The sequence below is a fragment of the Lutjanus erythropterus genome, chromosome 24 (genome assembly GCF_056507025.1).
Source record: "Lutjanus erythropterus isolate fLutEry1 chromosome 24, fLutEry1.hap2, whole genome shotgun sequence".
NCBI classification, from domain to species: Eukaryota; Metazoa; Chordata; class Actinopteri; order Lutjaniformes; family Lutjanidae; genus Lutjanus; species Lutjanus erythropterus.
This window is the reverse complement of record NC_139340.1, coordinates 9,119,358-9,131,881: the sequence shown is the minus strand read 5'-3', so window position 1 is coordinate 9,131,881 and position 12,524 is coordinate 9,119,358. Positions and strand designations below refer to the sequence as shown.

The 12,524-nt window shown below is 42.1% G+C and overlaps 1 protein-coding gene across 4 annotated transcripts in view; it reads left to right on the top strand.

Annotated features, from left to right (window-relative positions):
* LOC146304675 (FERM, ARHGEF and pleckstrin domain-containing protein 1-like) overlaps positions 1-12,524 on the top strand; it is a 58,944-nt gene that overhangs the window by 19,098 nt on the left and 27,322 nt on the right. For all 4 annotated transcript variants that reach the window (XR_014769338.1, XM_084714136.1, XM_084714135.1 and 1 more), the window contains exon 3: positions 12,047-12,151. Coding sequence is in view for 3 of the 4 variants with exons in the window: in XM_084714136.1 (XP_084570262.1) it covers positions 12,047-12,151 (105 nt within the window). In the remaining variant the exon portion in view is untranslated. The remainder of the gene's footprint in view (positions 1-12,046; positions 12,152-12,524) is intronic.

The following is a 12,524-nucleotide window of genomic DNA, read 5'->3' as shown; positions in this document are numbered from 1 at the left end:
TTTAAAAAAGGTTCTATTTTAATTAAATGTGCTGAAAGACATTTCAGGATTGTTTTCGGTTGGAGTTTGTTATTCTTAACTTTGACAGCAAGATTTTCATTTTTACTGCAGATTTTTATCCGTGCCAAATATCTGTTATCCGTTTCCTTGATTAATAATAATCGGTATCAGCCTTGAAAAAACATATTTGTGGACTCCAGATGCCAGTCAAGCCGAGCCGTGCCATGCAGTGGAGATATGGCATTTGAGAACCAGATAAAAGTATTTCAGACTGCTTCTGGGTTCCATTACCGTCTTAATTCAGTTTGGACTAAACCTGAACTGAAGTGTTCGTACCCTTGTTTTGTTTCTATTTGGAGAGTGAAATGTGTGCTGGAATTAAGTGAGTCCTCAACATGAGAGTCTGTTGTTCTCACGATGAGAAGCAGTGCTTTAGATTAGAATAGAAATGCAGAGGTGGGCATGCTAAGAGTGCAGTAAACAGCTTAAACCCGAGTGTCAGCTTCAGTTTCCTAAATGAGATTTCTCCCCCCCCGATAAGTGTTAACCATGGCTCCTTATTGAACCTTTCTAAGGCCATAGAGCTGCCTCGCTCAATCTCTGTCGCAAATCTGGACCCGACGCTGTAACTTCACCCCTAAGTCTTTGGACGCGGTGTGGGAGCATGCTGCACCGGGCTCGCTTTTCAATAGGTGGAGTGTTTCTTAATCTCCATCCTCACTCCCTCCTCGTCTCCGTTTGGATGTTTTCCAGAAGCCCCGGTGGAATTCAATGGCATCTCCCCCGCTGCGTCCCCGAGTCTCCAGCCGCTTGTTTCTCTGAGAAACTAGCAGAGGAATGTAGCCTGAGACGTGATGTTTGGGAGGAAAAGTAGTTTTGGTTTTCAACTCTCCCCACCTTTTATGACGGTCTTTGCTTTTTTTTTCCTCTGTCTTCATGCCCTTCTCTCTGTCAAACCATTTCGTTAGCTTAAGTCTCATCATTCTTGCAGTTTTCAAAGACAAACCCATCATAAATCTCTTTTGAGGGGACTGTTCACAGCTCTAATTTGGAATTTCCAGTATTGCGTCCCCTGATGAATCACTGTCACCACTCCACTAACTGTTGCTGTGATTGATTTATTTGATTACAGGTGGATTGAGTAATCTTTTGGGTGCTTATTAACTTATCAGGGCTGTTTGAGAACATTTCATTTGAAGTTTAGAGGCAGCAAAGATTCAGTTTCATCTAAAAAAATGATGTTTGTGGTGGCAAATGTGTGTTGATTGATATGCTTTAATGTTGCTGAGATATCCATTTTTAATTGCATTGAAGCTCCTTGGCTGTGGCATAATTCAAGTGGTATTCGTTCCTCGTAAATCATCCGTGCGTCCTCGCAACCACACACGCACAGATGTGTTTACTGCAGGCCTAGTTTAATTATTCAATTGTTGCCACACCCTGATTTTGCTTGTAAATCAACCGTTTCAGCAACATGTGCACAAAAAAACAAAAACCCATGCCAACTTTTAGGCATTTGTGATCTGCTTTGAATGGCTGGTTCTTTTCTGTGGGGTTAAATTGGGTGAGGAATGTAAAGCCCCTCAGTAACCACAACATAAATGATGCTGTTAAGCTGCTGTTGCACTCTCAGGGCACAGAAAAAAAAACTTTATATTAATGGATTTTGTCATTCCTATGTTTATTTTTTATTCCTTGTATGACTTCTATAATCATGCTCTTAAGTTTTAGAGCTACAAATCCCATAAGGCTTTGTGGATGTTAGTACGAAGTATAATGTTGCTATGGATTTATTCTGTGTGTTTTAACCTATATTTGCTTACATTTTGGTTCCTGTTTGCGGTGTGACCCATGACTGTACAGACATCGTTTAATATTGAAGAAAACTTAAAAATGGGAAGTTCTGGAGTCGTAAGTGGATTTATGGACACGATTTTGCAAAGGACATCAGAGATAATGACATCTTGAAGACACTGATTGTGATTATTGACATAATTGTGCCAAAGTGTGCTGAGGTTTTGGAACTGGGGCTGCTCGATTATGGCAAAAATCACAATTATTTTCGGTCAATATTGAGGCTGCAATTGTTTAACAAGATTACTCACTCACTTCTGAAACATCATGCATGTAATATATAGTAAATATGAAGACTTCTTTAATGTATTTTGTGTATTTTCTTTCATTTGGTACATAGAATAAAAAAAATTGTTGAAATGCTTCTCTTGCATGTTTTTTGGCCACTCCAAGCACCGCTATCATAATAGTACAGATAGAGGAATCCTTGCAGCAGCTGGCGTGACAGTTTTCCCAAAAGTTGGCTCACTTGACTGCAGTGAAATTGTCAATCATCTTATGAGAAGCAGAGTTTGGGCTGTATGCAAAGCTGTGCTCTGGATTTACTGCACAAGACAAAATGAGCGCATCATCGCAAAACAGAATACAGCACAACAATCATTTTCTCTTGATCAGCATGTTTTCCAAAGCGTCGCCAAAATCATAACTGAACATAATATTCGATTAATTGCCCAGCCCCACTAGGTTCGCTACCTTAACTGGCTCTATGAACAGTGTTTTACTGCCACAACCATGTTGGTGAGTGGTGAGTGTTGTGGAGAATGTCTTCCGTGACTAATAACAATTGATCTTTGGCGTATTAGCAACCTGCAATCAAAGCTGAAGCATGAATATGTGTTCCCATAGCAGCTACCCATGTTCAAAGTGTACTCATGTTACTGTAAGATAAAAGCTCGCACCATTTGGTGGAGCATTTCCATTTTATCATCCCGTTTGTCGATGGAGCTCCAGAGGCTTTCAGGAAACAAAAGCGGGCCTGTTGCGAGATTTACAGACCTCATTATTGCACGAGGCATCGTACAAGCGTACCCACCGCCATCCTACACGAGACACCAATTGCTTTTTAATGGAACAGCATTGTGCATGTATTCCCCTCTGCTGCTTGATTTAATTGTCTTGCCTCGAGTGTGCTGTGAGCCTTAACATCCACACACGCACACACACAAACTCTGAGACACACCGTTGTCTTCATAGCAGCCTGTAGGCATTTTCATCATCCCCCATCAGGGTGTTGCCAGCTTGATTTCCCACAGTGCCTTGCTGTCACCGCTGACAATGCTAGCAGGTATTTTGCCAACATGCTGTTTCTTCAACAGTCCAGTTAGGCATATGTGTGTGTACATGTGTCCATCTGTCTGTGTGTGCGTGGACAGTCCTTTCCCTTCTGGCAGTGTGGAGGAACTGGCTTTGACGTCTTGCCAGTAGGTTAAGCCGTTTAACCTAATCTGAACGAGAGCATGCGATTGGCGGACGGTCGAGGAGGGAGGAAGCCTCTCCCAGCTGTCCTGCTGTTCTCTGGTATTTTTTTAGTCTTTTTTTTCCTTGAGGGGAAGTTGTACAGTTCAGGCTGGGGGCAATGTGTAGCCTCATTCCAGGGTGATATTGAGCATAGTGGAATCATAACCATAAAAACCTGCTCCTTCACTAAATACACTGCTAATTTGAAAAAGCGCAGTAAATGATGTTACATTAGCCAATAGCAACATGCTAAAGGGAACATTTTCTTTCCTCAGTTGCTGGGTTAACCACTGTACAGACCACAGTGGGGATGAAGAACAACAGCAGGGGATCTTTGTCATTTGTCTTCTCATATGAGAGGCGATGCAGTTGCTTCAGGCAGCGTCAAATAAAGCAGCGCCATCAATTCTGAAGCCGAAGAACGAGCTCTCTGACAATTACTTTAACATGACACTATTAAAGCAGATTTTATGTGCTTGGTCCTTTCAGAGAATAGCCTGTGTGTTTAGGCTATTAAACATCCCAGAGACTCATTATTTTGAGCCATGGGGGAAAAAAAACAATTCATCTCATTTCTGCTTTTCCTAGTAAATGATCTGGGAATAGGACATAGGCTGCATACTGATGATTAAAGCAGATTTAATTGCCAAAATGCAAAACTTTTTAGCTATCTAGAAAACAGCCAGCTACCAAACCACTACCAATATTTTTTTTAAGTTATATTGTATTGCACATTGCTGTAACTAAAGCCGTGTCTTCTGTTTATTTTGGGCCGATTGACCTGCAGTTTAGCAGCAGGGAGCGTCATATTCTCTGGTATGAAACCTCCAGAGTTTTGTGATAAGGTTGACTGTGGAAAAAAAAAAACGTACAGATTTACAGCTCAAATTACAGCTCAGTGCTTACACTCACAGCCAGACTGGAGTTTAGTTAAGGTTCAGGTGATTCCCTGGCGCTCAGCAGGGTGTCACTATCTCTTTCATTTTCAGCCTCTCCATATCTGTCACTGACTGCTGCCTCCGTGTCTCTTTGTCACATACCCCTGAAGTTCATTTGTTTTTCGTAATCCAGTAACAGATTGATGGATTTCCAGACATTCCTCTCCTCTAGAGAGGTCAATTCTGGGGTCACTGCTGCTCAATTGTCAGCCAAAAAACACCCAGTAACGGTACAATTTTAAAGTAATAACAGATTCTTTCTCTCATCTGCCTGACAAAGAGCTGAAAAGATCACTGCTGGAATTCATAGCAGGGGACCAAAGGAAGAAACTGAACAGCTTTGAGGTGTTTTTTTTTTTCCTTTGCCTTTCGCCTTGTGGAGAGTTCTTATCATCAGTCTCACCCATCTGGTTTCCATCCCTGTTGACATTAGTCAGAGTGCAGGATTACAGACCTTTCAGACATGCCTTTACTGCATGCCAATTTGCCTCAAGTCATAATGTATTGTTTCATGTCTTGTGAGCTTATTTTGAAAATCGCAATCCCGCAGGCCCAGCAAGATATCTCGATTTTAATTTCCAGAAAGCTTGATAAGCTTTGATGCTTAGTTTGTACTTTTGTGCGACACTGGCCTTATTTAGAAACATTGATTCCTTAAAAAAAAAAAAAAAGTCAGCTGTAATGTATCATAACCCAAAGCGTGAATACAACAAATGCCACGTGTGTTCACTTTTTGGGGATTTCATAGGTCATTTGCATCCATGACGCTGTGGGAGACTCTGTAAACCCTCTGCACACCACGACAGATGGTGAGAATATTTGACTTGGCCTCGAGTTGCGGGGCAAGACAGGATCCGAAGAAGGGGAGAGCGAGGGAAAACACTGGAAGATAAACAAAATAATTAATAGGTAAAATATGTCCATTTTTATATGGTAAATGGACATGGGTTTTGAGAGAATAGGAGCTGGTGTGACTGTTTTTACTACTAACTTACTTGCTATAATTGATGCATTTTCATTAGCTGTTCATCTCTAACACAGGGAGCTTTAGCCACAGAGAGACATTAACCAAAGGCAAGAATAAAGACTAAACAGAGAAAGGGAAGTGAAATATGTGGAGGTTTTCTTAGCTATTGGCCTCAAGGGGCAAAAGGGGACTGGACAGTGAAGAAAAGAGAGAGCAATTACTTTGATATACCACATCCCAGTTTAGCCACTTAGGCACTAACCTTGTAGCATGAGAGAGGTCTTGGATATAAAGAGAGTGGGAGGGGAAGTGTGTTTGCTGAGTCGTCTGTGTGTTTTTGCTGGCTGGTGATTCTGCTGAGGGTGGGTTTGGCTGAAAGACAGTCTGACGAGTAGACAGGCACGCTGACAGCTTACTGGCAAGTGTCACCCGATAGGCAAAGAGCCTAAACTGGAGTCTGGACACCAGACAAGGGACTGATTGAGTCCCACAGAGGAAATCCAAAGAGCAAGAGACGGAGAAGACCACATCTTCTCTGACTGATAAGCAAATTGCACTGTGTTATTAAAGGGACATTTTGGAGACACAGCAGGAGTACTGGTGTATTTATTTATATAGGTGCTAGAATATCTTTTGCTGCAGACCCTGTCCACAGTAGTACCCTGCTTAGTTTCCTACACTGGTACCAACTATGGACATTCACTCATACAAGCCCACTTTAAAAAATTACAAACTATCCCTTTAAGTTCAGACCAACAACATTTTCAATTTGGTTCATTCGCCGTTGATTTTGTGCTGACTCAGTCAGCTCTAGCCGTGTTTATTGTCAGTAACACAAACCAGAAATGCTCACTGCGAGGTATCAGCCACAATCAACCTGCCAGCTGACCAGACTGGATATTTTTATGCTTAGTTGTGACACCCAACCCCCTGCCGTACAGTTTGTTTCAGGGGCACCACCATAATTTTGAGTCTACTTTGCTGCATGAGTCATTTTATGAAAGGTAAACAGAAAGAGGAAGCAGTTGCCACAGGCTGCAGACAGCCTCAGTGTTTTATTGGAAACCTTTTTTTTGCTGAAATAACCAGTTATTTTGCTGGTCTCCAGTGTCCCATCAATAAAATGTGTTGTGTTTTCCTCATTAGCTGTGTCCTAAACAAGAACACTGGATTTTAACAGCTAAATTTCTGCAAGGACACGCTGAAAAAAAAAAAGATGCTTTGCAAAAATAAGTGCTGTTCTTTTTCCCCCATGTCTGGAGCTATTTTGATGACTTCTTAAGGCTCAAGGCGTCCACTTGGAAGTTTTTTTGGCTGATGGTTGCCAGGCTTGAAGCCAGACTCCAGCACGGTTCACTGATGGACAGTCGGTTGTTAAGGCTCGCTGCTAGACCTGCTCGCCTTCTAATTATCTTAAAAGACAAGAACCATGTTGGTGTAAGGCCCAAAAGAACAGCTGTGTGAAACTGGATGCTGCCTTTAAGGACGCGACCTTGGCCTTTGCATGTTGCTTTTACAGTCCACTGTTGCTGCAGGAAAGTCTGACCTCAGACTCTTTAACCGAGTGTCTGCATGTGAATCTTTCACTGTATGAAAACTGAAGGCTGTTTGCAGAGCATCTTTCCACGTGTGCTAGATAAGATAAGCAAAAATCAAGCTCTGAGATATGATAAAAATGTGTCTGTGTGTATGTGAGTGTATGAGTGTGTGTTTTTGGCTGACTAAGAAAGGCTCATTGATGGCGGTTGCTGAATGAAGTAATTGTGATTTGAACTGAAAGGACCACAGTCTGGGCTCCACAGGGCCTAGTTTGCTCTGTTCAGCCAAAAAGTTTCAACACATACAGTACACAGTTATTTTTAGACCTTTAAAACTCCAAACTATGTACTGTAGAAGAGATTTACCTGACGTGCCTTGTCATTAACAATCCTCACTTTTTGTATTTGTTAATCGGTCATTGCAAAGCCTCTATATATATCATGTTTGACCTCCTCGGCCGGGTGACCATTTCCTCTGCCGAGGCTGTTGCCAAGATGAGAGCTGATCACGAGGACAGGCCGGGCTGTTCCTTCCTTTTTAAGTGCCACTTTAATTTTGTAAGCAGCATTTGTTCCACTGTTTACCGTCTGTGTTAACGCTGGTGCTGCTTGGCTGGGTTTTCTGCTACATTAACATGCTTTTGAACAACCTGAACATACAAGTGCAGCAGTTTAGTCTTTGCTTAATCGTGGAAATAGATGGCTTCAGATGGATTTACCTGAGAATGAGATGTTTATATCCACAGAGGGTGCGAGTTCTCTTCTTCTGCAGTAGCCCACTGGAGATTTGCAGTCTGCAAGCTATATGGGCGCTATATTTGCTATTTTACTTTGCTAATAGAAGCGGCACAGTAAACACTCTTTCGGCCAGAGCCGAGTGCTCCGAGCTGGGTCAGGGTTTAGAGGAAAACAGCCTCTTTAATGCGGTGAATTAAGGATTTATTTCAACCAAACCGGAGCTGGTGATTGTTAGGACAGTGGAAACACTAGCAAAGACGGTTTTTGAGAGTTTTACAGGCTTTTTGAATGAAGCATTTTTTTATGAGGAGTTAATGAGCCAATTAAGCTCGTCTTAGTTTGGTGAAAGGGAGAGGCTTGAATTCAGAAGGTGATCGGTTGTAGGTGGAGGAAGGTGACGAATATGTGTCGCCAGTCGCTGGTTGATGGGCCGATGTTAAAATGTTAACATATTGCCCAACCCTAGAACCAAGTGTTCCCTTTTAATACTAAAAATATCTGGTAGATTCTAAGTTTTACTAAAAAATGAGCAATTGAAAACCACAGCCTGTCATACCAGCTGTGTGTAACTTCAGTCTTATCCTAGTTCTAACAAAAAACATTACTTTTGGATTTTGGATTTATGCATTGCTAAAATAAAAGCAGTTGCACCACTGCAATAAGTCACAACATAACTCTAACAACTAACAAGTTACACATGCCCATATAAAAGGTTGACAGCCACACATCATCATTTTTTCATTAATTTTAGGCATTTTGCAACACAGCAATGCAGTAAAAACCTAATTTATTGATATATTTCAATATTCATCTAACTTCTTACAGTTTTGGTTGTTCATGCCAGCCAGAAAACTGTAACAATGGAGATGGAACTCTGTCTTTGATTGTTGATTGGCCGCTTGTCTTAGTTAGGACTTCATGTCCAAACTAGTTGGGTTATGACGCAAGTAATCGTGGTGCAATCAATTACAGTAGCTGATTTAGTTACAGACTAACTCGGGGTAATTGCTAAGCCTCTAGTGTCGACTTTACTCGAGTCCGGAGAGAACTTAACAAATAACTGGTGCAACCCAGTGCAGATCTTTTCCATTTCCACGGATGTTATTTCTCTCCACAAAGTGCCGGAGGTGTCACAAAAAAAGTCTAAAAGATAGGTGGAGGTTCTGAGTTTTTATATGGGATTATAACCAGAGAATCCTTCAGCATTTAGGACCATTGCGTGCTACGAAGTGGTCTTAAGTTTGCTGGTGAATGGGATTAGGAACCGAGCAGTCAGACTGGAGACTTACGGGTATTATCTCAGACAGCAGGAAACTTTTAAGTGAAAGGCACCACGGATCCACCGAGGTTTACACAGTATTTGGAGTCTCCTCAACAGTGGTAATCATCAATCAGTGCTTGGTCTTTCAGCTTGGATCAGGATGAGAGTGGGTGCTTTTGTTTTGTTTCACATCATCCCACTTTGACTCTCCCTTCCTGGTTCCTCACTGAAACAAGTTGAAGTCAAACACTGACGACCATCAACATGGTTCAGTTTGCGAACCTCTGTGCATCATCTCTGACATTATCAGGCTTTAAAAGTTTAATTTTCCGTGCTATTCACGGACCGCTTTGAAGTCTGAATCCTACGTCTTTCAGCACCAGACTCGGTAGCATGCTACTGTATGTTGTTTTTAGAGGTTTGCTTCAGTGCCCAAAAAGAGCTGAATCTGACCACGCCTGTTGGGTTTAAGCCTGGTTGGGATCCTCACTTTCCAGCACTTCTACTCGCACCTTTTCATTACAGCTTCTTCTCACACAAGCTTAGGCTAAATTTAGGCTATGAGTTCTCGTGCCAGCCTGTTGTTATGACAGAAAACTCAATGCCGTCAGGTTCATGATGGGCAGCGCTTAAATAATCGAGTGTTTAACCTGTAAGAAGATACACTGTCACATCATGTGTTCGTGACGCCTGTATTATTGTAACTGGTGTTGATAGTCAAAGATTTCACCACCTTTCCCTCAATGACATTCCCCTCTGCATTCCTGTGTCTTGCATTACTTGAATGTGATATGAGATATCTCCCCAGTGCATGCACACGGGCTTACTGTAGCTATCGGAGAAGGGTTTGCAGATATTAAAGGAAATTGCTTTTGCCCAAAACAGACTTGGAAGCCTTGCTTCAGTCTAATGAAGTTCGTCTTGCACAACATGACCTGCTGCACCCTTTTCAAATGTTTTCAGTTCCTTGCACACGCTGTTTTATGGGAATCCTAATTAAGGCAGGCACTTGGCTGATAATGAAGGAAGTATGCCTTTCTAGGTCTGTTTTTTCCTCTGATTTTCTCATCAGGTGTCAAAATGATCAGTCATGCGGTTCACAAACGAAATAAACAAAGTTTGTTTGTCTTATTCTGTCCTAATTTTGCTCTACTTTGTAATGTAATTCTCTTAAAACCAAACTCCACCGTCTTCCTCTTCTTTCTGTCCCTGCATGTGTGTTTTGGGTCACATGATAAAGCTCCTGCGTCTCCTCCAAGCTCAACATTGTTTTGCAGAAAACTGGGCCCTGAATTGTTGAAGTTGGACATTTCACTCGAGTTTTCCATGTTACAAGTTTTTAATGAAGCACATTTAAGGCCTGCAGTTCTATGGAAGTCCATTTCCTCCAATGTGAGGGAAAAAAAGATCCTGTCAGTTATTATAATGATGAACTCTTTCAACGTAGTAAGTATCTTAAAATAATGAATTAGTATCTCATAACAATGACTTAAATTCTCGTATGTTAAACTTTGATTGTAAGTGAATCATAATCAGAAACTTTCAAGATGCCTGAAGCTGACTGAAAGTACTGTAATAATCAAACAACACTGCAAATGAGGGGCAAAGAATATACAAATTAATGCAAACAAACAAGCCAGTCATGCTGAGTTAAGCCTTGAAGAGAAGAATTTGTTGAGGGATGAATAAATGGAGTGAATAAAACTAATAAATTTGTGGTTACAACTTGAAGAAGTGAAGAAAGAGAAGGGTGGAGTTTTATTTTCCATCTTCTCCTCTTTCTTCTTCTTTGTCTCCTTTCCTGTCTTTAAGCCGTGTTTGCTCTGGGATTCTCTTCCAACCTGTTCTCCCACTTCCTCTTCTCCTCCTCTCCCCTCTTAACCTGCTTTAGACTAAGATAACCGCGACTACACGGAACTGGATCCCGTCCAAACACCGCAGATCCTCGAGCTTTGCACATGACGGTGACGTCTGTCAGTCAGCTCCCAGCCTCGCTCGTCATTACGTACACGTTCGGTCAGTCAGTATCATCGCTGTGTGACGCTAAGCTAGCGGCGGTTTTTCTGGAGGCCCGGGTAGCATGAGAAACTGTGTCTGTGTGTGAGTACAGTATGTGGGTGTGTCCCTGCAGACAGACTGACCACACAGAAACAGATGGACACACACACACACGGTAGCCAGATGGTGACAGACTTGGCTCGCACCTTGGCCTTCACTGCTCTGATTCCTCTCCTCCTCATTTTTCTTCTCAACACTCTTTTCTTCTCCATTTACTTTATGCATGTATAGTTAACAACAGCACACACTTACGCTCTCTAATTGCATCTCTATCCAGGACACAATAAAACCAAGCTATAATCAAGATATCCAGCATCACTCGATGACATATGAACTCATATCTTTCTTGATCTGAAGGTATATAGAGCATGTATGTTTTGTCTGCAGGTGAAGCGTGAACCTCAGATCTGCAGATTAAGTCAAAATCTGCGTTTTTGCTTGTGTGCGCCTGTCAAAGGAAGGAATGCTCACCCTCGTGTGTAACTACACATTAACTTGACTCGAGCCTCATCAGACACTCTCGATGTAAAGTATAATAGTACGCTGTAACTCAGGGTGGTACCATTTAGCCTCGGGGGAAATTATTCTGGGCTAATTCTGGGTTTGCTTTCACGTCTATTTTGGAAATCCCAAATTCTGCAGAGGAGGTTAATGGATGCTTGTAATGTTCCTGCTGCTGAACCCAGACAAAATACTGGAATACATGGAAACAAAACGGTGCGTACTCCGCACTGCCTGCTTCAGGTATACATCATTATGCAGAGAGAGCGCACGCGCACGCATGCACACTTTTCCTGGGGCGTTGTGGTTGTTTCCAGCTGAGCCTTGTTAGCCTCCAGGTATTCATTAGACCCAAACCTGGAGCGTAGACCCCACAGCGAGGTCAAAGGTCAGCAGCTCGTTAAGTGAGGAGAAGCTTGTTAGAGAAAATACACAAGTCAGGATTTTTCTGTGTTGCTTGTGCCATGCTTTTCCAGCTTCTAACGGTTTCTTTTTTGAAATTGGGCATATTTTATCTCTGAGGAAAGGTAGATGACACTTATGAAGTTAAATCACTTGGAAATAACCTTTGAAAAATATTCCTGCTCTCTTCAATTACATTACCAGCACTCCCCCGATGAGATGCTTTGTGACATTATGCCCCCTGCATTACTTTTCTTTCCTCCTCTCACCTCCTCACTTGCCTTCTTCTTAATCTAATTTGTTCCTCCCATCTCTCTTCCTCCTCTTGCAGCAACGTTCCCCCGGCAAAGTGCTGTTCGACCTGGTTTGCGTCCACCTCAACCTGGTAGAGGGAGACTACTTTGGACTGGAGTACCAGGATCAGCGCAAGATGACGGTGAGAGGCGCACACGCTTATCCAATCCAATCCAAACCACTTTTGCTAGTGGCTAGTGATTTTTTTCATGACAGTGTGAAGTAAATTTAACAAGATTTTGTGCTCAATTGGCTTCATATACACGTCTACTGAGCAATAAAGAAAAATGAAATGACAACTCGCAATAAATTTCCCCATCCTACTGCCTCTCTTCTTTTTATCTGCATCTGTGTGGATTTAAGCATCAACCTGGACTCATTTGTTCCACCTATATCATGAAAGAGCACCTGGTTGTAATCATTTGCACACTTTCTGTATGTTCCAGAGGTGTGTCCATGCTTTGCAGATGCTATATTTTCTCTACTGCTGTTCTGTCTGCTGGTGGAATCTACGA